The sequence below is a fragment of the Paroedura picta genome, chromosome 11, assembly GCF_049243985.1.
Source record: "Paroedura picta isolate Pp20150507F chromosome 11, Ppicta_v3.0, whole genome shotgun sequence".
NCBI lineage: Eukaryota > Metazoa > Chordata > Lepidosauria > Squamata > Gekkonidae > Paroedura > Paroedura picta.
In genome coordinates, this window is record NC_135379.1 from 64803520 (window position 1) to 64831444 (window position 27925).

Sequence of the window (27925 nt, forward strand, 5' to 3'; positions counted from 1 at the left end):
ACCATGCTTTTCACAACTCGAAGGACTTCCAAAGCAGCTTACTATCGCCTTCTCTTCCTCTCCCCACAAGAGAAACCTTGTGAGGTAGGTGGGGTTGAGAGAGCTCTGACAGAACTGCTCAGCAAAAACAACAGATCTGTAACCAGTCCTGATGATGGAAATTGTTGCTTTTCATCATATGGCCCCCAGACTATTGAGATTAGTCCCCCAGAGAAAAGGGCTGCTTTGCAGGGTGGACTCTGTGGCCTTGGACCCCACTGAGATCCCTCCCCAGGCTCCACCCCACGTCTCCAGGAGATTTCCAACCTGGATCCGGCAGCCTGCCCTCCCATCCCCCCGCCAGTGGCCAGTGGAAACCACCAGCCCTATTTGGGGGTTAAAGTGGGCACTGTAGCCAGCAGCAGCTTGTGGGGAGGGGCACAAGGAGGAGTCCCCCTCCCACCCTTGAAGGGACAAGGGACATTCCTAGAGGCTGTCCAGCCCCACTGGCTGCCATGCTGGGCAGGGGGAGGAAATGCTGGGCAAGGGCGGGGAGGGTGATTGATCTGTCCAGTGTGACGATGTCCTGATGTCACCGGGCAACCTTCCAGCATAGAGTTTCTAACCATAGAGTTTGGGACATTTGCTAGAGTTTCCACATGGCCTCAGCACAAGAATATCATTTCAAGGCCATGCTGGGAGTGACACCTTTGCAGGGGGATGCCAGTCGTCCCCCCCCCCCTCCGTAATGTGGCAGCCCGGCTCCTTGGCAGGCTGTGCCCAACAGCTCTGAGCTGATCCGACCCGTTACTTGCATTTTTCTTGCTCCGTCTCCAGGTCCGCCGGTGAGCCAAGCCGGCTCACGTGTTCCAGAGGATTAGCGTAAAGCCCTTCTATAGCTCAAGAGATTAGGCTGCATTCTCTGTTCTGCGGCCTCTGTGAGTTAAGTGAAAGGTTGTCCTTCCAGCTTTCCAGGCAAGCATATTAGCAGCAGAGGGGCTTCCCCCCCTTCTTCAAGCAGAGCTTCTGCTTCACCCCAGACTTCCCTGCAAGGCTCCCCTCGCTCTGTCCCTTGCCCTAAAATGTCCACTGGACAATAGGGAGGCAAGACATAATCTTTGGGCATTTCCACACGTAAGAAAAAACAGCATTGCGCCAGCGTAATGCTAAACATTATCCAAAGCAACCATTTTCTCCAAGGAAATTGACCTCTGTAGTCTGGAAATGTTGTTGCAACTCTGAAAAATAATTATTTCTAATATTAATGCGAAACCACTTGAGTAATTCTAGAAAAAATTTCAGTCACGAATTGCCGAGAGGGAGAGTTGCTCTCAAGGCCGAGTCTTCTATGCCTGTCATTTCTGAGAGAGGCTGGGAATGGAAGAATGTGCCCAAGGAACATGTTCTGAGTGTATATGTACTACGGAGGACGGAAACTGCTGCGTGTTCTAGTGGCTTTGCTTTTGTCTTGCTGGGGACGTGGTTGGGGACAGGAATCAAGCGATCTATGCACCGCAGAGAGTGTTGTTGGCAGTCAGTGTTCATGGCCACTGCACATGGCAGCGGATGCACCTTCTGTTGATATCAAGCCCCAGACCAGATTTTCAGCATTTCGCGAGCCGAATCTTTTTTTAAAGAAAGGCCACAAGCTAAGTTTAGCTATTGTATGACCTTATCCTCTGTCAAGAGATTCCTTAATAAGTTGAAGTTGGTCCTTAAATATAAAAACTGTCCCTTGAACAAGCTGTAGGCGAAACGCGTCGGAACTTGTGTGAAATAAGAATAAAAGAATTACTGAAACTGAAGAGAAACGACTCTCTTATATAAAGTCCAATTTGGATATATTTTTAATTGCCATATTGGTTTCCCAGTGTGTCTGTATTGTTCTATATTTGTCTCTTCACTGGGACCCACCCCTCCCAGTTCATTAAGAATATTAAGCTGACATGTTGCAATATATCATATTTTACCTTCTTGGTGTAGTAGTCAAAAGTGGTGGCTTCTAATCTGGTGATCTGCACTTGATTCCCAGTTCCTCCACGTGCAGCCAGCTGGGTGGCCTTGGGGAGAGGAGGAGCTAGCCTTGCCAGTCATGAGGACTTGGCTGGTTTGGTGCCGCTGCTGGGCTAGCAGAGAGAGAAGGCAGTCTATCTAGGTTGTCCAGAGCCCGCTTTCTACCACGTCCCTTTCATTTAGGGACTGTTCTGGCCAGGGCCCATTCTGCAGGGACTGGACACCTTCCTGTTGAAACTGGCAGGCAGGCTGGCGGGGGAGGGCATTGTGGCCATGGCTGAGGGATCCCAGGTAGAAGCAAGCCCTGCCCCCATATCACCAAAGCTGATTCTGCACTTACTTTGTCTTTTCTGTTGTCGATCCTGCTGAATTCAGATTGATTTGAAACCGGGTCTTCCTCCTATCCCCTCCACCCTGAATTGAAACAGAAAGTGTTCTGCACTTGATTGGGGAAGCTCAGAGCGGGGAGGGGAGTCAAGCGCAGCAGGAGGCTCTTTCTTTCTTTTCCTGAATGAATGAGGAAGGGGGGAGGATTGAAGACAGCAGCTCACAGAGAATGAGGAGGGGGAAATAAATCCAAGAGGCAAATCTCTGCTGGGAGAAGTGTGGGCTTCTTGAGCACAGTCACTTTAAAACAGGGCAAAAATAAGTCTTGGGAGGGAAGCCTTGCAACTGGGAACTAGGAAGTCTTTGAACTGATGCCCTGGCCAATCAGGGAAGTCTGCTTTGCTAGGTCAGCGTTGCAGGCATGGGGCAGGAAGTTAATCTGCAAAATGCAGAAGACCTATACTAAACTGGGTGCTTTAAAAGCAGGGTCTTCAAATATAATGACTTATATTCGCTCCTGGATATTGTGGGGGAAAGGTAGGGTCACCATGGATCAATCATGGAAGTAGCAGAGGGAAAATTTAAAGCACCCAAAATCAAAACAGAAATCAAATACAGTGCAGAGGGGAGGGGTTTATTCAAGCTGGGAGAGGACAAAAAGCAAAGTGCAGACTCGACCCAGTTCTCTGCCTACTCATTAACTCCAGAAGACTTTCTAAACTGAGAGACCAGAATGGTGAAGTGATACATTTAGTGGCTTCAAAAGAGAGAATTATTGTTCAATTCATATATGAAAGCTATTGAAAAAGACTTATATTTTCAAAAACTGGGTTATGCTGGATCTCGTTCTGGCAAATTTATAGAAGGAAATAAAACTTTAGCCATAAGCAGCCAACTGGGTGATTTCTTCTTTTCCTCTTTAGTTTGTGTAATTGGGCTAGCCTTGCTCATCCAGGTTAGGTCACAGCCCCTTACCAGCAGCGTAATGTTTGTATGGAGTATGTCTAGCATTTTGTTGCACGAGAACCATAAGTGATGGAATCCTTATCCTGTGTTTTTATCTTGCGCTACAGAACGAGGCTCAAAGGGGCACCTGGACCTCACAGAACTAATAGGTGTCCCCCTTCCTCCCTCCGTCTCCTTTATCACTGGCTACGGAGGGTTTCCAGCATACAGTTTCGGACCAGATGCTAACATTGGCCGACTGACAAGGACTCTGATACCTCAGCGGTTCTACCGAGATTTTGCTATCACTGTCACAGTCAAGCCAAACAGTGACCATGGAGGGGTGTTGTTTGCCATTACTGATGCCTTTCAGAAGAAGATTTATCTGGGAGTCCGGCTGTCCCCGGTAGACGATGGCACCCAGAGGATAATTATGTATTACACCGAATCCAGGTCTCCTGTATCCCGAGAGGCAGCTTCGTTCAAAGTCCCAGTGATGACCAACAAATGGACCCGCTTTACGCTGACCGTTCAGGAAAACGATGTTGTATTGTTCATGGATTGTGAGGAATATCACAGGATCCCATTTCAGCGCTCACCTCAGGCTTTGTTCTTCGAGCCCAGCTCAGGAATATTTGTTGGGAATGCAGGAGCCACAGGATTGGAAAAATTCACTGTAAGTATCACCACTTGATAATGCCTCTGGCTGACCTCGCTGCCAGGCTATCGCTGTACATCTGAACAGTTACGTTTCTCAGAACCTCGTGTCTCTCTGGCTAGAAGATCTGCTGGAACAGGATTTTCCAGCCAGTCAAAGAGGGGTCAGTCTCATCTCCTGAGAAAGCAGGTTCCACAGGGGTGGCTGAGGTTCCATCAGGTTCCAAATCAACCAAACTACATTTTGAGTTGGCTCCTCAAATAAGGCTCCATGCGCAGACCTCAAAGCTATAATACCTGTAAGAACATCAGAAGAGCCCTGCTGTATCAGATAAGTGGTCCATCTTGTCCAGCATCCTGTCGCATGTAGGGGCCAACCAGTTCCTCCGGGGGTTCCACAACTGGGTGTAGAGGTCAAGGCCTTCATAAGAACATCAGTAGAGCCCTGCTGGGCTAGACCAGTGGCCTATTTAGTCCAATGTCCTGTTTTACACAATGGCCAACCAGCTTGAAGCTTGTCTCCAGCCTCCCTGGGGTTGCCAGATCTGGGTTGGAAAATACCTGGAGATTTTTTTGGGTGGAGCCTGAGGAGGGAGGGATTCAGGGAGGAGAGGGGCATAATGGGGCGTAATGCCACAGAGTCCACCTTCCAAAGCAGCCGTTTTCTCCAGGGGAATTGATCTCTCTCACCTGGAAAATCAACCATAATCTCAAGCGATTTCTAGCCACCACCTCCTCCATTGGCAGAAGAGCCACTTTGGTTGGAGGAAGGCTTCTTGGAGCACGGGTGGATCCACTTTCTGGCAGCTAGTGGTCTCTGCTCAGGAGGGTGCAGTTTCTAGTGAGCGGGTGGAGGAAGTGGGAGTGTGACGCGATGAAGCACTCTGCGACAGAAGAGGTCCTCAACATGCTGCCCGCCAAATATTTTTAGAAAGTGGGCATGGCCAGGGGGTGTCCTGGCAAGGCCTCTGATTGGCAGTGCAATTTTTTTTTTAAACTGTTGCTTTGACAGCAGCTCACCCACTACAGTTTGGTGTAGTGGTTAGGAGTGCGGACTTCTAATCTGGCATGCCGGGTTCGATTCTGCGCTCCCCCACATGCAGCCAGCTGGGTGACCTTGGGCTCGCCACGGCACTGATAAAACTGTTCTGACCGAGCAGGAATATCAGGTCTCTCTCAGCCTCACCCACCCCACAGGGTGTCTGTTGTGGGGAGAGGAATGGTAAGCCGCTTTGAGCCTCCTTCGGGTAGAGAAAAGTGGCATATAAGGACCAACTCTTCTTCTTCTTCAGTAATATCAGGGCTCTCTCAGCCTCACCCACCCCACAGGGTGTCTGTTGTGGGGAGAGGAAAGGGAAGGCGACTGGAAGCCACTTTGAGCCTCCTTCGGGTAGAGAAAAGTGGCATATAAGGACCAACTCTTCTTCTTCTTCAGTAATATCAGGGCTCTCTCAGCCTCACCCACCCCACAGGGTGTCTGTTGTGGGGAGAGGAAAGGGAAGGCGACTGGAAGCCACTTTGAGCCTCCTTCGGGTAGAGAAAAGTGGCATATAAGGACCAACTCTTCTTCTTCTTCAGTAATATCAGGGCTCTCTCAGCCTCACCCACCCCACAGGGTGTCTGTTGTGGGGAGAGGAAAGGGAAGGCGACTGGAAGCCACTTTGAGCCTCCTTCGGGTAGAGAAAAGTGGTATATAAGGACCAACTCTTCTTCTTCTTCAGTAATATCAGGGCTCTCTCAGCCTCACCCACCCCACAGGGTGTCTGTTGTGGGGAGAGGAAAGGGAAGGCGACTGGAAGCCACTTTGAGCCTCCTTCGGGTAGAGAAAAGTGGCATATAAGGACCAAGTCTTCTTCTTCTTCAGTAATCTCAGGGCTCTCTCAGCCTCACCTCCCTCACAGGGTGTCTGTTGTGGGGAGAAGAAAGGGAAGGCAACTGGAAGCCACTTTGAGCCTCCTTCGGGTAGGGAAAAGCGGCATATAAGAACCAGCTCTTTTTCTTCTTCTTCTTCTTCTTCTACAGTACAAGTATCTTCTCTTTGTGTCTGAAGTTAAACTGCACCCAACTGGCTACCCTACCTGTGGCAGCTGACACCAACCACGCTATGTTCCAAAGATGCCTGTGGGCTCAAAGAGATCGGGCTACAACATCTCTCCTGGCCTACTCATGTTAGGGAATTAGTAATCACAACAGTTTTTAATTGCTTTAATGAGCATGCCAGAAACGAGCAAGAGATGGTCGTACGGATTTTCTGGCTGCCCAGTTCAGTGGGGAAGCATCCACAGAGCTGCATTTACAGGTGCCAAAGGAAGCCCTTAGACCAGGGGTAGTCAAACTGCGGCCCTCCAGATGTCCATGGACTACAATTCCCAGGAGCCCCTGCCAGCATTCGCTGGCAGGGGCTCCTGGGAATTGTAGTCCATGGACATCTGGAGGGCCGCAGTTTGACTACCCCTGCCTTAGACAGATCACAACCTGTGCCTGGGCATGCCATGCTCCTAGAAGGAAACAGATCCAAGCTCCAGGACGTCATTAGTTTAAGTAAGCCCTCCTCCTCCCGCAGAGTCTCGCTTGCAGTTAACAACCAGCTGGATTGTAGCGGAAATGGGGAAGCTAGCCAAAGGGAAAAACTGCAGCCAAATGAAAACAAAGATCTCAAGTTTTGTTTTCTCTCATTTAATTAAATGGTAATATCGACTATAGTGGAAGAATTTGGTGTCGTGACTTGTGAAAAAATGGGTCAAGAAGACTTCCTGGCAGATCCCAGGAGCCATCCAGCCCCAAGCTATGCTGGGAAAGAGCAGAGCAGTTCTTCTCGATCATTTCAAAAAGGAAGCTGGCAAAACTGAGAGAGTGCAGAGGAGGGCAGAGGAGAGGGACAAGGAGGATCCGGGGCCTGGGGACCAAGTCCTGTGAGGAGAGGCTGAGGGACTTGGCAATGTTCAGCCTGGAGAAGAGGAGGCTGAAAGGGGACAGAAGGGCTCTTCTTAAGTATTTGAAAGGTTGTCACTTGGAAGAGGGCAGGGAGCGGTTCCTGTTGGCAGCAGAGGACAGGACCCCCAGTAATGTGTTCAAACTATGTGTAGAATAGTACCAGCTAGATATCGGCGGTGGGGGTGGGAATTCACAGTCAGAGTAGTTCAGCTGTGGAATGGGCTGCCTAAGGAGGTGGTGAACTGATCAGGTGGAGGCTGATCCTGCATTGAGCAGGGACTGGGACTAGGTAGCTTGGATGGCCCCTTCCACTCTAGGATTCTGTGAGTCTAGTTCAGCCGTGGAATGGGCTGCCTAAGAAGGTGGGGAGCTCCTCCTTACTGGTGGTCTTCAAGCAGTGGCTGGACAGAGACGCTTGAGGCTGATCTTGCATTGAGCAGGACTAGATGGGCCTGTAGGGCCCTTTCTGACTCTTCATCCTATGATTCTAAGAGAGATCAAAATTCTGCCATTTGGTCCCCTCCCCCCCTTTGCATTATGCTTGGCTGTTATGTCTGGGGAAATGTAGTGTTCTCTCCCTTCAAGAGAGAAATTAACTCAATAGACTTTCACCTGTTTCTTTTGATCCATTTGTTCTTTCTGCTATCCATGTAGGGAGATGTCTTGCAGCTGACTGGATAGCACACATCATAGAATCATAGAATCATAGAATCATAGAATCACAGAGTTGGAAGGGACCTCATGGGTCATCTAGTCCAACCCCTTGCACTATGCAGGACACTCACATCCCTCTCGCTCATCCACTGTAACCTTTAGTCTTCACAGAATCATCCTCTCCGTCAGAGGGCTCTCCAGCCTCTGTTTAAAAATGTCCAAAGATGGAGAACCCACCACCTCCCGAGGAAGCCTGTTCCACTGAGAAACCGCTCTGACTGTCAGGAACTTCTTCCAGATGTTTAAATGTAATTTCTTTTGAATTAACTTCATCCCATTCATTCTGGTCTGTCCCTCTGGGGCAACAGAGAACAATTCTGCTCCATCCTCCATATGACAGCCTTTTAAATGGTTATTAGATGGTTATTAGTCGTCTCAGTCGTCTCCTCTCCAGGCTAAACAGACCAAGCTCCCCCAGCCTTTGTTCATACGTCTTGGTCTCCACACCCCTCACCATCTTTGTTGCCCTCCTCGGGACATCACGAGGCAATTGACAGAATGATGCACAGAGCTAGTTTCCCTTAACATCTGCATGCAGCTTTGGGTAAATCAACGGACAGTTTTGCTTTCGTGGTTTTTCAGTCATGGCCACTGTTAGGGAACTGGCTGGCCACAGCTGAGAAACAGGATGCTGGACAAGGAGGGCTTTGGGTTGAAGTCCACAGAGGTCAGCGTCTCACCTGAAAATCTAGGAGGAGGGGAAGACCTGGGCTGGTGGAGGAGGGAACAGAACAATGGGGAACAATTCTAGAAGAAAATGCATTTTAGAATGTCAACAGACCCAGAAATTTAGACCAAATGTTAAGACCAAATGTCCATTTTTTCTTGCTGACTATTAAATACACGTCTTTCCTGAGTCGCGGGTTTTCATGTGACCTTCGTCTACATCAGGGGTAGTCAAACTGCGGCCCTCCAGATGTCCATGGACTACAATTCCCAGGAGCCCCCTGCCAGCATTCGCTGGCAGGGGGCTCCTGGGAATTGTAGTCCATGGACATCTGGAGGGCCGCAGTTTGACTACCCCTGGTCTACATGCTGGTGTCTGGTGTCTCGAGACTGGCCATCTGTGGGGGACCCAAAAAAGCTTTCAAAAAAGAGGACAAAATGTACATGTTAATTTACATTTGCAAATCCTCTTCTATATAAAAGGCAAGCTAAGTTGCCGGCGACTCCCCTCCTCAAGCGTGGGGAGCGGGTGCTCAGTCTGTCGGAGGACACCCCACCTCATGCCTGCTCTCCCCCCACTTGGAGGCTCCCCCGGCTGAGCAGCGGCTGCTTTGGGTGGTGCTGGTTGGGCCAGGTCTTTGGGAAGCAGCTAGACTCCGCCAAGCAGCCGAGCCTCAGGACCAGCTGCTTGGCAGGGTTTCAGGTCCAGGCTGGAGGCTGCTCGCGTGAGCAGGTGGGGGAGGCTGGAGGCTGGCGTCTTTTGGGTGAGCAAGCCAGCGGAGCGGGAAGACGAGGCTGGAGGCTGCCAGCAGACCCGCTCCCCCCCTCCTTACTACAGCCTGGCGCACCAGCTCCCTCCCTTTTCTAGAGTCCATTGTATTTCCCCCAACAGTGGGTTTTATTACTACTTGATTGATACACAATTACTGTAACTGAAATTGAAATGCAACTCATAATAATTTGCCTACATATAGAAAAATCCTAGACTGTTAAAAAGAAATGTTGAGCCCATCTATTGTGCCTCTGCACAGTTTGTGTGTCTGTGTGTGTTTTAATGGATGAGCCTTCAACATGCAGACTCTCAGCTACAAAGTTGGGCCTGAGTTAAATATGCTGATGGGGAGACAGTAATCACTGACCTCTGGGCCTTTTTGCTCAGAGAGAGCCCTGGAGTGCAGGACTGGGGACTGTGTCCTAGACCAGTGGTCCCCAACCTGCGGGCTGCGGCCCGGCGTCGGGCCGCAAAGGCCATGGCGCCGGGCCGCGGCTCCCTCTCCCCGCCCCCCCCCCCCCCGCAGTAAAAAACTTCCCAGGCCGCAAGCTTGCGGCCCGGGAAACTTCTTACTGCGGGGAGGGCGGGGAGAGGGAATCAGGGCCGGGGCGCGGCCCGATCCGCGGGCGCGGCCAGGCGCGGCTCGTGGGCGTGGCCCGCGCGGTCCCTGCGGGCGCGGCCCAATGCCCTGCCGGTCCCCAGCCTAATAAAGGTTGGGGACCACTGTCCTAGACCACTGTGTATAGTTTGTACCATCTGCTTTTATAAGTAGGTTCCTGCTTTGCATTTGTTTAATGTGCCTTGTTAATAGTTGTTCTTTGCTTCACCTCTGGTTGGTTTTCCAGTTCTCCACAAGTCAAATGTCTGTTGCATTGCCTTTGGATGTTGTACAGTCTTTGTTGCTGGCTGGTCCTTGGCCTTCCTTTGCCTTGAGTTCTATGAGGTTGCTCCCAAGAGGATATTCTTCTCTCTCATGCTTGTTAGCAGCTCCTCTCGAGGAAGCCTGATTAATTTTAGATGCTAGATGCGAGGTGGCCTGGCTCATCCTAGGGGTGGGGATAGCCTGATTAATGATGTTCCTTTACTCATAGCCAGCAGTTAGGGTGTCTTAGTTTTACCTCTGCCTCTTGTCTGGAGGACTGGCTAAGAGTCACTGTGCGCGTGTGCATTTGAGATCCAGCAGATGGGAGCTTAGCCTGTTATTTCTCTATGCTTGATTTCTGCTTAATAAAATCATTTATTTGGAATTTTTGTGAACCTGGAGCTCCTGGCCATAGCTCCAAGCAGATGTTGAGGCCCAGTGAGAAAGGCAGAGTATACATCAGGGGTAGTCAAACTGCGGCCCTCCAGATGTCCATGGACTACAATTCCCAGGAGCCCCCTGCCAGCATTCGCTGGCAGGGGGCTCCTGGGAATTGTAGTCCATGGACAGCTGGAGGGCCGCAGTTTGACTACCCCTGGTATACATAATGGAAATATACATAAATAAACCAACAAATAAGCAAGATCACATGAAGGAGGTCCATCATCTGCTGGGGCTTGCACTAGTACTAATGAAATCTGAGTGCAATACTGGAGGCCATGATGCGTATATTATATAACCTCATTGCTTGGAATTTTTGGGAGGAAGGTCTCAGGCTGAGCAAACATGCTCCAATCTCAAAAAAGTTGTAAGAGTTCTAAACTTACTCTCAGCCCACTTCTCTTCCCTGCAGTTTTCCGCAGTCCTTAGGGGCTGCTACTGCTTAGTTTACATCTTGGTCAGAGGTAGCCAAGCTCCCACCAGTGTTGTGTGGGATAGAAAGGCTTTCATGCTGATCAGCTCTGCTTGTTCCATCCAGGGCTCTATTCAGCACCTCACTGTCAAACCGGACCCAAAGGCTGCTGAAGATCAATGTGAGGATGACGACCCCTACGTAAGTACTCGTGCATACATGTTCTCCACAGCAATGTCAAGGATCGGGGTTAGGAATAGCAATGGGGGCACTAACTGAACCCTGAAATAAGATTTGTCACGAATCTTGCCTTGTTTATGGTCTGCAGGCTGAAGTTCACAAATTTCCACAAACTTTTAACGCAGATGGTGGTTTGTGGATAGAGCAGAAAACAGGGGTTTAAAGGGACCCAGAGTCTCTTTGAACCCCTGGTATCTGTTCCCTGCAAAAGCTGCAAAAACAGCTGAGCAGCGGGGAGGTGCTGCAGAAGACAGCCCAAAAGAACAGCGGAGCGGAATCTGTGAATTTCCTGAGGTTTCCTGTACCCTAACTGGCCCCCTTGTGTAGATTATGGTGTCCACACAGGGCCATCCCTTCGGAATTACATATAGTGACATAATGCATGTGATGATGGTTCTCTACAAGTGTTGCATTATTTTCTTGTGAAGAACAAATCCTTCTGATCCAGGGGAGTTTTGACCAACAGTGTTGCCTTCTATAGTGGACCATGCTGCAAGGGTAAAGTTCACTTTGCAGGTGATACTGCCAGGAATTTAATGTGGAGGACATATGTGGTGTGTGGTTGCATTGAATGAATGCACTTAGTGTCCATGAAGTCCTTCATGATAACGTGCTGCAAGTTCTTCATTGTGCTCTGCTTCTCCTAGGCTTCAGGAGAGAGCAGCGGCCATGATGACGTTCAGGAACAGGAAGGTCCTGAGACACAGGAAGTGGTTCGGCCTGTCCCCACTCTCATCCCAGTAAGGACTGGACCCTTTTCTTCTGCTTTATTCTTGTTGCACAAATCCAGCCTTTGGCTGCTGTGTGTGTAGGGTGAAAGCAATGGCCACTTCATGTGTAGGGGGTTTCCAGGCAAAGGGATTTGCTGCTTATTCCTTTTATGTGCATAGACCAGCCTTTCTCACTTTTTTTTACCGAAAAAACCCGTAAGTGGTGCAATCGTGCAAAACACAGTTGGGAAGCATGGTTGGGAAGTACATGCCCACCTGGGTCCCCTCCCTTTCCCACCCCCTCCAGGCCCATCACTGGCCATTTTGGGCGGCCATATCACTCAATAAATGTTTAATGATTTTTAAATATATATAATAACGACTTATCTCCACCCATTTGGGAAACCCTTCCAGGGCCACCAAAAAATCTCAGGGTTTCATGAGCCAGCTGTTCTTGGAACAGTGAAATATAAGTGTAATAATAAAAAATAAAAATAAAAACCCTGGTTGAGAAAGCCTGGCATAGACAACAGCCCTTTGGGGACAGCAAAGATGTTTCTTTCTTAAGCTGTCTGCAGTTGACCCAACACTTGGCTATCTGCATTCCCCATCTTTGGGCGGATGACAATGTAAGCTACAGTCACTGGCTCGGACAGACCTGACTCCCAGGGACAGTGATGAGGGTCTCCGTGTTTCCTCTTTTTGTTTGTTTAAAGAGCAAATGAAGAGTCCCAGGGAGCTGCTGTCAAAATTGGGGGAGCATTGCAGGATAGGAGGGTGCTTAACTCTTTCCTCCCGTGCCCCTGCCGTAATTGGGAACACCCTAACTGCAAGGTTCTCTGGGTGCTGGGGGGAAAAGACTGGTCCAGACGCTTGAGCTTTCTCTTCCCCCATCCAGTGAGAATTGCTCCTTTGGAAGGGACATTAAATTGAATTATTGGCTTTTATAAATTCCGGCATCACATCTGCCTTTGTAGCAGGGTCCTCACGGAAGACAGAGCTATTGATATGCCAAAAGAGCAATCGCCATCTTTAGATCCCTGTAACAGGAAGTCCTTCATTGGCCAGAATTTTCTGCTGAATTTTCCATTTGAATGCTGCTCTTGGTCCTTTGTGCTGCAAGAAGGAAGTGGGTGATCGCAATAACAGAACATAAACAAGAAAGAAAAAGAATGTGTCCAACGGCTTAATCAAATATTAGAAATATAAGAGTCTCTGTTATCACTTTATTATAATTTCCACCCGGACTCAGCCAAAATGGTGTCTAGATGGTTTTCCCATTTTCAATTCAATATCTTTAATCAGTGGCAGTAATGAGTCCTCCACAAGGAAGTATTAATAAATTCAAAGCGATCTCAGTGTATTCTATCATCTTGCTTATCTTTCTTATAGTATTATCAGGGCAAAAAATGTTTGCCCGGTATAGAGAGCCAAGGCTGTAAGCCAGGAGCTTCCCATCCCCAGGGAAGCATGCCTAGCCTCAACCCTGACCCAGGTCCTTTTCGGTCCTGGCCCCGACCTGGTGGAATGAGCTCCCGGGTGAACTGCGGGCCCTGCAGGAGCTTTGGGCATTCTGCAGGGCCTGTAAAATGAGCTCTTCTGGCGGGATTATGGTCAGTGAGGACCATCTATCTATCTATCTATCTATCTGTCTGTCTGTCTGTCTGTCTGTCCGTCCGTCCGTCCGTCCGTCCGTCCGTCCGTCCGTCCGTCCGTCCGTCCGTCCGTCCGTCCGTCCGTCCGTCCGTCCGTCCGTCCGTCCGTCCGTCCGTCCGTCCATCCATCCAATGTTATGTAGCATCAGGGCTATCTGGCCCTCCTTCCTTCTCCCCCCCCCCTCTAGCAGTAGGGTTGGGGGTATATTTTGCCATGTTCTTATCTTGTTGAGATTGTAATGGATGGAATGTTTATGTCCTTTTAATGGGGGTTTTAACTTGGTTTTATGGACTTGTATAGCCCGGCACAAGCCGGCTTCAGGAGCGGCGGGGAAATAACAACAACAACAACAACAACAACAACAACAACAACAACAACAACAACAACAATAATAATAATAATAATAATACAGCCTTGGCTCTCCATACCGGGTGTGCGTTTTCGGCCCTAATTATATTTTACAAAAGATAAGCAAGACAGGGGAGGTTTGCTTTCTCACAAGGTGATGTGGTGGGGAACAAATTGATACCAGCCGGATGTACAGTCCTGACCCATCGGGGGCTGGATGCCCCAGACCTTTTCTGCTAGTGGGACGCTTTCTGCCAGTGGAAGGTGAGTGTCTCCTTCCTCCCGCAGGACTGAAGCCCACCTCCCAGCCTTTCCCCCTGGGGACGGTTTGTCTCTTGGAAGGTCCCTTAATGCACTTGGGGCTGCAGTGCTGGCGGTGGAGCCTGGCACATGAATATCGGGAGGGAGGTGATTTTGGGGTCTGCCCCCACCTCGCTCGCATCGACTCCTGGTCCGCTCCTTCCGGCCACTCCTTGTCGTTCTCTAGTCCGCCTCCAGGCAAAGAGCTGTCTGTGTGACTTCCCGCTTACAGCGAAAGGAAGGCTCCTTGGGCGAGGGAATCTCCCCGAGTTTGACATGGCCGAGGTTCCCGAGCCAAACGGTCTGGAGCCCCGAAGCCTCCTCGTGAGGCCATCCATTCTCCTCAAGCTGCACGGATTTAATGAGGGGAGGTCTCCACGGTTGTTAAAAGATTATATTAATCTAATGGCCTTGGAATGAAAAGTGCGCGGCGGGCAGAGCCACAGTCCATCACGTCTCTAAAGAGTCAGGCAGCCTTGAACAGAACTCGAAGGCATTGTTTGTCCACAGTGAAGCACAGAAATGCCGACATCCCTGGGTTTGGATTCTGGCTGGAGCAGGACCGGGGAGATTTCCATGTGGCCTTCCTTGCCAAATTCCAGACGAGAGGCTCAGCCTGTGATAATGAGCACAGCCACCAACAGATGCTTTTGGGAAGCTGATGTTCACATGGGGCTTGCCAGCCACTTAGCAAACTGGATTCCTGTGCTGGGTGGAAGCAAAGCGAGCGCAGGATCCCACGTGGGAAGACTCAGCTGCCGGCCAAAGGAAACTGCGCCCAGCGCCAGGGCTGCATAGACCACTGGGCCAGGGGCAAAGTGCTCCCGGGAGGCCCTGGGGTGCGTCCAAGGGGCCCAGCTGGAGACCTTCAGTCATGACATTGCAGACAAGCAAACCCTCCTTTGGCCCCACCTGTAGTCCCAAGTGAAGCACAGCATTTCCTTTTGGAACCAGTGACATCTAGTAAAAACTGGGGCGGGGGGAGGGGGGGAGCACACACACAGTCATCCTAAATAATTAGTGTCCTGACGTGGTCAAGGTCAGTTGCTCTAGTCCGGATCAACTGTGATGCTTCCTGACCATCCATATTCCTGAGCATTAGGAGGGAAAAGCCAAGAGACACAACTTCTCCCAAGCAGTTCTGAATTTGAAACTGTCTTCCTTCAAAAGGTGCAAAAGCTGAACAGCTTAAGATGGAAGCTGATGAAGGTCCTGGATCTGTTGACTGACCTTCCCTTGGCCTTCATACACTGGAAAGATTTGCGTAATATTAAGTGTAGATAGAACTGCATATTACTTTGAAAGGGATCTGAACAGATATTGTTAAATGTCAAAAACTATTTATTCTCCACTTCCTATGTCAAAGCCTTTTCTGTGGCCATATGTCCAGATCCTGTTTCCTTTATGTTCTTGCTTAGCAACAGGCTGGGAATCTGTCTGAAGAGATGACGTCTGGACCAGTGGGAGCACCACCGACCCTGTCAAGTAACGTTGAAGACGTGGACTTTTCAGGACATCACCTCTTGGAAGAAACTGCGGTCTCCACAGAAGTCCCAGAGCAAGGCACTGTATATTCTACTCTCTTTACCTGCATACTCTTCAGGGAAGAATCTTTTCTCTTAATAACAATAACAGGAATTGACAAAATGCATGAATGCAGAATGGTCTTTCAGAAGTTTTAGCATTTTAAAAGCAATTAAACCTACATCGTTCATTCAATTCAATTCAATTCGATTTATATACCAGCCTCCCAGCAAGCTGGCACACACAGAAGGCTTCAACTTCTACCTTCTCTTGTTCACTGACCTGTTTTTACAGGAGCCAAATGAACTTCTTTTCAGTACCTCTCTGGTTTTGATCTGTCTTCCTTCCTGGCAAATGTGATTTAACTGCGTAAGCATGACAGATATCCAAATTTGGGCTTCTAGGTGTAACCACTGTGGTACCTATAAATCAAACACTCCCCCACCCAACTCACCAGGAGAGTGAAGCAGCCACAGTAGTCCAGGAGACGTCAGCAGTGGAAGCTGGCCCTCAAGCTGGAGTTCCGCAAAGAGCACAATTTGAAACGGTAAGGCTGTAGCAGGGCTTTTCCTAGTTGGGATGGGGGACACAGACGGAGATAGCTCTGGGTTTGCCCAGGAGGCAATGTTGGGCTGGCATCCCTATGCTGAATTATGCTACCAGTATGCAGGTGGTGGTGGTGGTGGTGGTGGTGGTGGTGGTGGTGGTGATGGGGATGGGGAGGCACCATCATGCCACAGCCAGCCGATGCAAACCCCATAGGGTGTTCAAGGAAGAGCGGTGGTTTGCCATTGCTTGCCTCTGTAAAGCAACCCTGGACTTCCCTAGTAGTCTACTGACTAATGGGATGAAATTAATTCCAAAGAAATACCATCTAAACATCCGGAATAAGTTCCTGACAGTTAGAGCGGTTTCTCAGTGGAACAGGCTTCCTAGGGAGGTGGTGGCTTCTCCATCTTTGGAGATTTTTAAACAGAGGCTGGAGAGCCATCTGGCGGAGAGGTTGATTCTGTGAAAGTTCAAGGGGGTGGCAGGTGACAGTGGATGAGCGAGAGGGATGTGAGTGTCCTGCACAGTGCAGGGGGTTGGACTAGATGACCCAGGAGGTCCCTTCCAACTCTATGGTTCTATGACCAGAGCTGACCCTGCTTGGCTTCTGAGATCTGATGAGATCAGGTTAGCCTGGGCTACCTATGTCAGGGTTGCATGCAGATATGTAATTGCATAAGGAAAAGTCAGTATGTGTTAGGCTGTCAGGTTCGCTGCCTAGGAGGACTGCTGGCAGCCATGATCAAGCAGGTGTAGAGCTGCTCGATTCTGGTTGCTTCTGGACATTGTCTGTTCCTACGGGCTGTTCTGGACTTGTCTGTGACTAGCGCTAGCCTGACTGATGGTGATCTGCTCTCCACGTACTGCCCTTAGGAAAGCATCAGCTATTAACCACTAACCTTAACATTTTCACGTCCCTTATGTTTTTGTGAATGGCAACTGAACCTAAAGGAATGAGGAAAGTAAAGGAATGATGAATTCCAGCAAGGCATTATTAGTTCTTCATTATGCTGCATATCTGTTGGATATCTTCGTGATGCTCTTTACTAATTTACTGCTAATTTACTCTCTCTTTCTATCTGTTCTCTTGTGGTTCTTGTTCCGTGGTCTGAGGAAGTGTTTCTGCCCACGAAAGCTCCCACCTTGAATAAAACTTGGTTGGTCTTAAAGGTGCCCCTGCTGGACTCTGATGTTGTTGCGATTCAGCATAGGTGATCAAAGGCAAAAAGCTTAACCATTTTATCAGACAAAAGCTTAACCATTTTATAAATAACCATTTTATCAGACAAAAGCTTAACCATTTTATAAATAACTGTTAGGCTTTGACTGACTGACCAAAAGCCATTTGACAAAAAGCCATTTCCCCCTCAGTTCCACTCATACTGGACAAAAGGAGGTAGAATGGACGTAGGAGCAGATTCCTTCTGGGTCCAGGGGGCTTTGTTCTGAATAGACATGCTTCGGATTCCAGCCTGAGTGCGGTGTGTTTTCTAGGGTCAAAAAGGTGAAAAGGGCCAGAAAGGAGAGGAAGGACCCCCGGGGCCACCGGGAACCACAGGACCAGACAGAGCCCAGCCTGGGACTCACGGAGCCCCCGGGACTGCTGGAAAGCCTGGCCTGGATGGGAAGCCTGTGAGTATTTTGAACTTGCCGAGGCCATGCAGAGTGTTCTGTGGCTTCGATATCCTGGTATACCTGAGCCTGTTATTGGGGAGGTAGTTCTGCACATGCTGAACATCTGCATTGTTCCCTAGAGACGTTTGTGAACCTCGGCAGCTGCTGCTTCGTCGCCCTGTCTCTCTTTGCCTTCTTTGCCCTCACTTGGGCCTCACTGACCCTCACTGACCCAGCCAGAGGGATCCAATGGCCATCTTGGGGGGTTGTTTGGGAGCAGACAAGCATGTTACATCCTGGTCATACTTGCATGCCACTGAAAGCGCCAACAGGCATTTGCCTTGCAAAAAAATCTGGGGACCTGGATAAATGTCTGGTTTGTATCACATGTTCAGCTGTACATATGTTCACTGCCGTATGAGAATTATTCAATGCACCTGCAAAGAATGGACAAGCGTACACAGATTGTATGTGCATTCAGTGTAATGTGCTCTGGGCTTGCCTGTGGCTTCAAAGTGTCCTGTGGGTTGCCCTGACCCACGGAATTCCCTGGCAGGGAGGGACAGTGACTCTGCTGAGGATGCTGAGGGTTAAAAGGTTCACGCAGCACCCAGCCCATTGCCTTGCAGGGCCCAACTAGCAAGGCATATTGGCTGACGGCCCAAACCAGTTGGTTTTCAGAGGTTTGCTGCCTCTGTGGGTGGAGGATATTGGGATATTTGGGTTTTGCCCAGTCATAGAAGTGTGCAGGAAATAAATCTCCCAAGAAGTATGTTGCCAAAAAGGTAAACTCATATTTATCCAAGTGGATCCAGTTCACATTCACGTTGCAGTCGAAAGGAGAGAGAGAAGCCCAGTCCGGAGGGGACTCTTCTCTACCGCAAATGGCCAGCTTGCCTGGCATCATGTGTGTGGGAGGATGAGGGCATGGAGAGACCTGGCAGGAGAGACCTGGAGAGATATGTTCTCCCTGGAAGGCCACGTGCAGCAAGTGGGAGGACCAAGCCAGAGAGAGAGAGTCAGAGGGCAGCTCCGAGGCTAAGACAAAGGGAGGCATCCCATTCAGAGAACACCTGTATGCACTTAGTGCCTCCCCATCAAATGAAGGAACATTGAGTCACTCATTCCAACAGAAGCTCCTTTCAGTCCTCATGGCTAGAAGCTACTGATGGGCCTCCCCTCCGTAAATCCACCTGGTCCCCTTTTACAACCATGTTAGTTCATGGCCATGAGAGGGTCGTGGAGATCCCAAGCACGGATGAAGAACAGTAAGCTCCTAGTGGACACATTATATTCAGCGCCCAAGAAGGAGGCGAGAGCCGGGTGGGCTGCTCTTTCTCTCCCTCTGGCTCACTTAAATGACGCAACATCCCAACAGCGTCAGTTGTCCTTGGCAAGACGGAGGGAAAACCATCCAGACGTGGCTGTCCATCTGAGCAGGAAGTCCATGGAGGTGCAGAGATCACCAGCAGTGGGAATGCAAATAGTTACTCAGATTCACTCTACAGCTTAGCAACAGATTTATTTATGTATTTCTGGTTTATTTTTACTACCCTTTTTCTCCCAAAAGGATTCAAAACGGGATACAATGTTATTGGAATGGCAGTACAAATTATAACCATCCTAATCTCTGCTGTAACAAGAGCCAGAAACAGACTCCTCAGACACCTTTCTGTGCTTGCGTGTAAATTTGGTCAAAGAGTTGAGTAAGTGGCTGAAATAATAACTGTTAGTGCAGTTCAGGCTGTGGGTCAGATGCTTAAACGTATCTCTTGTTAGCAGACCTGCTTCCGAGGTCCTGGGACCTTGGAGCAGCCCCATCTTCTCCAGAGGACTTTCCTCAAGTGGCCCAAGGGAGATATCCTTCAGCCTGCCTACAGCTGAAGCATTTGTTCTGTCAACCACGTTTGCAGGGAAAGCTCACATATCTGAATGTTCAGACTTGGTATTCTTCTCAGGAGTACCACAGTTTAGAAAAACATAGAACAAAATCTAATGTTGCAGTGATCCCCGTCCAGCGTTAAAATATTACGTTCCAGCATAAACTAGTGGCAGTTGTGGTGTTGTTTTACAACTCTCATGCTGAGTTTTTGTTTTAGGGAATTCCTGGAAAAGATGGGTTAAGGGTAAGTATTCCTCCTATATACCATTCTACTCATTATGTGTGTATTATGTATCATTTTGTTTTTACATGAAGCTCACACATTGGTGGTGTCACCATGTCACTGGCTTGGACCCCCTCCACCACGAGTAAGTCCTCCCAGCCAGATACGAGGAGATTGGAGGCCCCACGTAGGGTACAAGTTGTATTTTTCAGTCATATAAACTGTAGGGCAGGGGTAGTCAAACTGCAGCCCTCCAGATGTCCATGGACTACAATTCCCAGGAGCCCCCTGCCAGCATTCGCTGGCAGGGGGCTCCTGGGAATTGTACTCCATGGACATCTGGAGGGCTGCAGTTTGACTACCCCTGCTGTAGGGCATATAAGTGCAGAGTCCTTGAGGACTGGGAGAACAGTTCTGGACAAGGAATGCATTTATCCTGTGTGTATGTCCTCTTTATTTTTAGGGGGAACCTGGAGATCATGGTGCACCAGGACAGAAAGGAGAACCAGGCCCTAAAGGAGAAAAGGTGAGTGCTCCTTTAATATAGAAGAAAATCTTTCGATTGCAGCTTGGCAGCACTTGAAATGTGGGCAAATGACTCTTCAATTACTCTGCTTGAAGGTCCATTGAAGGTGGAAAAGCAGAGGACTCTGGAGCATGCTGCCCACTTCCGCCAAATTTGAAAAAAATCCGTTTAAACTGAGACTGTAGTGGGCCCCAAAATGGCCATGTAGATCAGGAGTCCCCAAACATTTTGAGTCTGCATGCAACATTGGAATTTGGACCCAGCACCACCATAACATGGCAGATACCAAACAGCTGCCGCGGGAGTCAGAGCCAGCCCCAGCTGCTTCCCTCCAGTCACAAAGCAAAGATCCGTGGGCTGTGGTGGCAACTTCCCCTGTGGCAACATTGTAAAAAGTCTGCACAGTCAATCAAATCTCCAGTGGCCAATCAGGAGCCTTGTTGGGCACAAACCTTACCTGGCCCCACCCACTTTCTAAAAACACTTGACTGGCACCAGGAGAGGTGTCAGCTGACACCATTGCACTTATGGGCACGACTGGGGGAGCCATGGTGTAGATCGTGGACCAAGATGGAATGGACCATCCCAATATCAGGTCTCTACAAACACTGCTGTCTATCTCTACTTGGGATTCTGACTGAAACAAGGGATTGCAGGCATAAAGTGCACACTGGAAGTTCTCCCTTCCCCTGAAGAATGCTCGATTTCCTTGGGCTTTCTAAGGCTCCTGTGATCACTCTAGGAGTGACATCACAATGGGAACCAGAATCCCCAGCGAGGCAGATCTTTTCATCCGAGGCGACTGTATCTCCTTGGCTGAAACATCCTGGCGAAAGGGCAGAAGTCCTCCTGACTGGGCTACGCTAGCTGATGGCCACCGGAGTAATCAGGCCCTGCCTAGTCCTTTCTGGAAATATGCCTTCCTTCCCCTCCCAGCAGCAGCAGCTGAACTGGAATATTGATGGCCCTCCATTCCGGAGTGTACTCGGCATAATGTCTTTTTAATGGCGGAGAAATGAGTATGTGAAAGGGATTCTGAATTAATTTTGTTTTTCCTTAGAAGCGCCTTTGGCAGCTTGACAAGTGGATGTGTCGGCATAACTACCGAATAGTTCCCAGGGCCATAAATATTGTGGTGTAATTAAGAAAGCTGCAAGAAACATTTGACATCACTTTTCTCCAACCCTGATGGCATTCTCCATTTTTCTTCTTCCAGGGAGATGTTGGGGTTGGGTTGCCAGGACTTCCCGGGCTTCCAGGTCTGCCTGGACCACCAGCTCCATCCCGTGAATTTGTGAGTGTCGCTGCCTCTTGTGTGGAGCTCCCCCTTGGGTTGTCCTCCCACCCTGTGCTGTAGTGTGCCTGGGGCAGAGGTTCTGTGGTGCTATGATGCCATCTGCGAGGAGGAGAGCGAGAGGGCGGGTGAGGGAAGACGGGGTGCTTGAGAACTTGGAGGGAAGAGAAAGAGAGAGGTGAGAAAGGCGTGAGAGGAGAGTTGGATCGAAGGCCAGATTCTGCCAAGATTTGCTGCTTGCATCGCTCAGTGGCGGTTGTGTGAGAGATTTGGGAGCCCTGGAGATGCCTGTCACTGACTGTGGCAGAGAAGTACCTGGCAATTTGGGCGTGGTGCCCAGGGAAGGTGGAATTGGGGAGGGGAGGGACCTCAGTGGGGTATAATGCTCCATGATATAATGCCCCTGGGGCTCATGGTGATTGTAGTCCATGGACATCTGGAGAGCCACAGTTTGGCCACCCCTGTCATAGAGCATACCCACCAAAGCTGCCGTTTTCTCTAAAGGAACTAATCTTTGTCATCTGGAGATGAGCTTTAATTCCAGGAGATCTACAGGCCTCACCTGGAGGATGGCAACCCATTGTGCCACTTATTTCAATTCAGTTTCCCATCTAGTCCTTAAAGCCAACAGGCTGTTCAGCCAGTAAAGCAGCCATATAACCAAAAAGTTATTGCTGTTCAATATTCATTAAAATCCACTGAGGGTTCCTTGCAGCTGCTGTATATTTGTTACGTTGCAACCCAGGTCTGCTAACAGAGTCATTAAACGATCGCTAGAAAAGCAAGCAGACTTCTTATTCAAATGAGGAGCCAAGCGTCTTCCTCCCAGAGCCAAAGCAATTACACAGAAAAAGAAGAATTGCTCACTTGTTTCTCCGGAAGGCCTGCCACAGATGCAAGCTCCAGATCCCTTTTCCTTGGCCTGTATATATATATATATATATATAAAAACCTTTATTGGCATAACAATAAGAGGCAAGTACAGCCAAGCAGGGTAAAATTATAATAGAGTAAAATAAGCTAATATTATAGACTATAATACAGTAAAATCAACTGATTAAAACATCTTAATTCTAGTTTGATAAACAGCCATTAAAAATTCAGCTACACGCAATGTGGTCTCTGCAGAAAGATCGTTAAGCAGAAACTGGAGTGTAGCTTCATCATTTACTAGACCTCTGGGACAAAGTAGAGGATCCAGAAGTTTTCTGCGAAGACTCACATGAAGTTCACAGTCTAAAATAATATGTGAGGTTGAATCGGGACAGTTCGCAGAACACGGACACAATCTTTCCCTCCTTGGAACATGCTGGTATCTTCCTGCATGGCCTGTAAATTGTCCATGTAAGACAGCAAGGGGAAGAGAATTCACTCTTGCAAGAGAAAAATAATTTCTGAGAAATAACATGGGAACTGGCATTGATGGAAGTAAGAATGGCCAAAGTACATGGGTGAACCTTTCTTTTGGAAAACTGTGGGCCATTTTCCTACCACAGGGTGGCTACGAACCAAACTAAGTCTTTCGTCGGGCCAGAAGAGAGACAATCCAAATCCAGGGAGTTCAGTTTGCCTTGGAGCCCGGGGAGAAAAAAGAATGCAATACTGACTGTGAAGCCGGGCCACTGATTTATTTCTTTGTTGACATCATTTATAGCTTCTCTTTCTCCTCCTTGGGGGCCCAAAATGGCTTATATCGTTCTCCTCCATTTTGTCCTCCCAATGATAACAACAAAACTATGTTCCTGTGAGGTAGGCTGGGATGAGAGTGGGTCTCTGTTAACCTTCTCTAGTCCTCTAACCACCACTCCACCATGCTGGTTCCCACCCCACCAGCTGCAGGCGTCTAGGATTTGGTGAAGGCATTAGAGCTGACAATAAGAAGTCAAGCAGACTGAAGTCCAAGGTCAGAATTAGGGATGGGCACAAACCAGCTCACTTTGTCCCCCCCCCCAACCAAGGGTTGAAGGAGGCCCCTCCCCAAAACATTTCCTGGGCCTTTTGGCCTGCTGGGTTTGGACCATTTAAAACCACCATTTTGTTCCTCCCTTTCCAAATAGGGACACACACAGAGAGGAGTTACGTGCCTGAGTGCTGGCAGACCAGTTGTGCATCCTCAATATTTTACAAAAGTGTGAGAATCATTATGTTGAACAAAGTTTACCACTGAATTTGACCTCAGGTTAACATGGAGGTTCTGCTTGGGCAAAGTATAAAAGGCATTTGGAAGGAGGTGTGTACGTGAGGGCACGTGTGTGTTCACATACATTTAGGCTTTAATTTAATTTATTCCACCTAAAATGATATCTGGTGCAAACGTGAATGTTTCTGTTAAAGCGAAATATGTGAGAAATTTTCTGGGAATCTTAAAGAACTTTGATAAAATTAATGACATTCATGGGGGGGGGGTGGATTTTTTCTCACATCCCACCAGCAATATTTTAATTTTTCTACTTTGTTGTTTCAGCAAAGGATTGAAATGGATGGATCTGGATCTGGATCAGGCGATTTCGACAAAGACGTTGAACTTCCAAGAGTAAGTAGGTCACACTTCCTCAGCCTGGGTTTGTGAAACCCTGGGGTTTCCTGATGGCCCTCTAAGGCAGGGGTAGTCAAACTGCGGCCCTCCAGATATCCATGGACTACAATTCCCAGGAGCCCAGGGGCTCCTGGGAATTGTAGTCCATGGACATCTGGAGGGCCGCAGTTTGACTACCCCTGCTCTAAGGGTTTCCCAAATGGGTGGAATTAATTTTTAATATATTTTTAAATTTTGTTAAACATTTATTGGGTGATAGGACCATATATGGTCATGTCACCCTCCCCCCCCCATGGCCAGTGATTTTGCCTGGAGGGGATGGGAAGTGGGGGCCCCCTCGGTAGGCATGTACACACCCATGCTTCCCAACCATGTTCTGCACAATTGCGCCCCTTCTGGGCTTTCTCGATGCCTGAAGAATCTTTCAGGGAGTTCTCAACAGTAAAAAAGTTGAGAAAGAGTAAAATGGGTGCTGATAGTTTGCTGAGATTTTCTAAAGGCCTTTACAAACTATAGTACAAAGTTTGAGGTTGGGAAATATCTGGGGAATTTCCACAGATTGAAAAAAAATATTGCTATGCCAGCGAAATGGCGTAGCGCTAAAAATTATTGCACCTCCTGCAATTCCTCACCTTCTGGCTCTCTCGCTTTCATCTGCCACCTTCTTGCGCTTCTTATATTCTGCATGCCTGCTTGAAATGGCAGAAGAGAGCAACGGGCTTTAACAGCTCGTCTCCAGGATAGGGTGGCCAGCTCCAAGTTGGGGAACTCCTGGAGATTTGGGCGTGGAGCTTGGGGAGGCCGGGGACCTCAATAGGGTACAGTGCGATAGACTCCACCCTCCAGAGCATCCATTTTCTCCAGTAGAACTAATCTCTGTAGAATGGAGACGAGCTCTAATTCTGGGGCATCCCCAGGTCCTGTCTGGAGGATGGCATCCTTAATTATGGCCCAGTCCATGCTCCGGGGAGCTGCTTTTTGAAATAAAACTGTGTATCATTCCCACCCCCCACCCCCAGCCCAGTTTAACGAGGTAGAACAGTCACGGCCATTCCGCACCACCGCCAATGTAGCTAAATGTAAACGCTATTGTAAAGCGCTACAATTAATAGCGTCAGGTCTTGATAACGCACACAGATGTTTCTAGTGGGAAAAAAAGCTCTCCCACTAGAGCTGTTTTCGTCACCCACAAGTTTCCGGTCTCGCCAGAACTGCAACAAAGGAGGCTATATTTGTCCACGCTTCTTCCCACCCTGCCATCTATCAAATAGAACAGCCAATGAACTGTTGTGTTCGTGCTCCTGAAAAGGCCCTTTGCCTTTAAAAACTGTTTTTTAAAAACGCGAAAACACCAGTAGAAACGAATATTTGTTCCTTCGATGTTTCAGAAATACCCTTTTCATTGGCATAGGAGCTGGCACTTAATCGTTTACATGCTCTTCAAGTAAAAAAAAAAATGCCCCCTTGACGGGAGCAAATTCTGGCCGAAATTATAGGCAGTGTCGAACAGGGGGCTGTATTGTGCTTGGAAAGCTTAAAGACAATTGCAGAAGGGAGCTTTGTTTTCGGTTAAGCTTGTGGAGGGACTTCAGCCAAAGAAGCCTCACTTATTCATTGCTTTCGCCGGTTTAAGGGGAAAAAATGGCAATCGCGTCTCCGGAAGCTTGGGGATGATAGCTAGGGAGGAGCATTCTTTCTATCACTATATTGAGAATGCACATGTCTTTTTTGGATGTGTTGCAGGTTATTCTCAGGAATGAAGTTGGTTCTTTAAGGGGGAATCCACTTTTTACGATTCCCTGAAAAGTGCTACATTGAAGTGCTTTTTGCGGGAGTGTTGCAGGAGTGTTGCGGATTGTGTATGACGTCATGCATAATGTTAAAAAAATAGCGTTACACAACAGTTAGACTTCAGCAACATTAGCGCTGTGCAGAATGGCACTCAGAGATGCTTAAATGCTTGGGCATCATATTACAATGCTTTACAGATAACTTGTCGACTGGGAGTCTTCTGCGGTTCTTTGAGAAGGATTTTTATTCTGCTTTAATTTGTTTTCCCTCAATTATACTTGCAGTTTTAGGCATTTGTTTACACCCTGCAACTTCAGGAGGCTCACACTCATAAAGAAAGTGGGTAGCCGTGTTGATCTGAAGCAGCACAACAAAACAAAATCAGAGTCCAGTGGCACCTTTAAGACTATAAGCTGAAGAAGAGTGCTTGCACTCAAAAGCTCACGCCTTGAATAAGTCTTTGTTGGTCTTAAGGGTGCCACTGGACTCAGATTTTGTTTTGTTGTCCTAAAGCAGGGGTAGTCAAACTGCGGCCCTCCAGATGTCCATGGACTACAATTCCCAGAAGCCCCTGCCAGTGAATGCTGGCAGGGGCTTCTGGGAATTGTAGTCCATGGACATCTGGAGGGCCGCAGTTTGACTACCCCTGTCCTAAAGAAAGGCAGCCTTGCAGGCAGTGAACCTTTGTCAATCTGTCTCTTCGCCATACAGTCTATTTAAACTCCAATAAAAACCTGAACTCCTAAGGCAGGCCCTGTCAGTGGGAATGCTGTTCCTGAGCCCATGTTCCCATAAGGATGATTGGCACGATGGAGAAACCAAAGAATTAATTTGTTCAGTGTCGGGTCAAGATCAGATGCTGTGTGCAGAGTTTCTCCACAGTATCAAGTGCTACAAATGTGAACAGTCCTCTTTGGGGATTATTCTTAACAGCCCAGTCACATGCGCTGGGCCGTGACAATCGGGCCCATATTTTAAATTGCAATTATTACCTGCGTAGTGCCCCGAATGCTTTACCTACATTGTTATGAGAATCCTTAAAATGGCCTTTTAAGGCAGATCAATAGTTAGTGTATCATTTATAATTTTAGACATTTTGCAGGTGTGGTCAAACTGTGGCTCTCCAGATGTCCATGGACTATAATGCCCTGCATATGCTGGCAAGGGCCCATGGGAATTGAAGTCCATGGACATCTAGAGAACCACAGTTTGGCCACCCTTGCAAAGGCCATCACAAAATATACATACATACATACATACATACATACATACATACATACATACATACATACATACATACATACATACATACATACATACATACATACATACATGTTGTTATGTGCGAAGTCGTGTCCGACCCATCGCGACCCCATGGACAATGATCCTCCAGGCCTTCCTGTCCTCTACCATTCCCCGGAGTCCATTTAGGTTTGCACCTACTGCTTCAGTGACTCCATCCATCCACCTCATTCTCTGTCGTCCCCTTCTTCTTTTGCCCTCGATCGCTCCCAGCATTAGGCTCTTCTCCAGGGAGTCCTTCCTTCTCATGAGGTGGCCAAAGTATTTGAGTTTCATCTTCAGGATCTGGCCTTCTAAGGAGCAGTCAGGGCTGATCTCCTCTAGGACTGACCGGTTTGTTCGCCTTGCAGTCCAAGGGACTCGCAAGAGTCTTCTCCAGCACCAGAGTTCAAAAGCCTCAATTCTTTGACGCTCGGCCTTCCTTATGGTCCAACTTTCGCAGCCATACATTGCAACTGGGAATACCATAGCCTTGACTAAACGCACTTTTGTTGGCAAGGTGATGTCTCTGCTTTTTAGGATGCTGTCTAGATTTGCCATAGCTTTCCTCCCCAGGAGCAAGCGTCTTTTAATTTCTTTGCTGCAGTCCCCATCTGCAGTGATCCTGGAGCCCAGGAAAATAAAATCTGTCACTATCTCCATTTCTTCCCCATCTATTTGCCAGGAATTGAGAGGGCCGGATGCCATGATCTTTGTTTTCTTGATGTT

The 27925-nt window shown here is 48.5% G+C and overlaps 1 protein-coding gene across 5 annotated transcripts in view; it reads left to right on the forward strand.

The window, feature by feature from the left end:
- The window catches only part of COL15A1 (collagen type XV alpha 1 chain), a 161886-nt gene that overhangs the window by 42948 nt on the left and 91013 nt on the right, over positions 1-27925 (forward strand). For all 5 annotated transcript variants that reach the window (XR_013225305.1, XM_077302953.1, XM_077302954.1 and 2 more), the window contains 10 exons: positions 3393-3940; positions 10849-10923; positions 11610-11702; positions 15395-15539; positions 15905-16047; positions 17544-17681; positions 19763-19789; positions 20232-20294; positions 21511-21588; positions 24053-24121. Coding sequence is in view for 4 of the 5 variants with exons in the window: in XM_077302953.1 (XP_077159068.1) it covers positions 3393-3940; positions 10849-10923; positions 11610-11702; positions 15395-15539; positions 15905-16047; positions 17544-17681; positions 19763-19789; positions 20232-20294; positions 21511-21588; positions 24053-24121 (1379 nt within the window). In the remaining variant the exon portion in view is untranslated. The remainder of the gene's footprint in view (positions 1-3392; positions 3941-10848; positions 10924-11609; positions 11703-15394; positions 15540-15904; positions 16048-17543; positions 17682-19762; positions 19790-20231; positions 20295-21510; positions 21589-24052; positions 24122-27925) is intronic.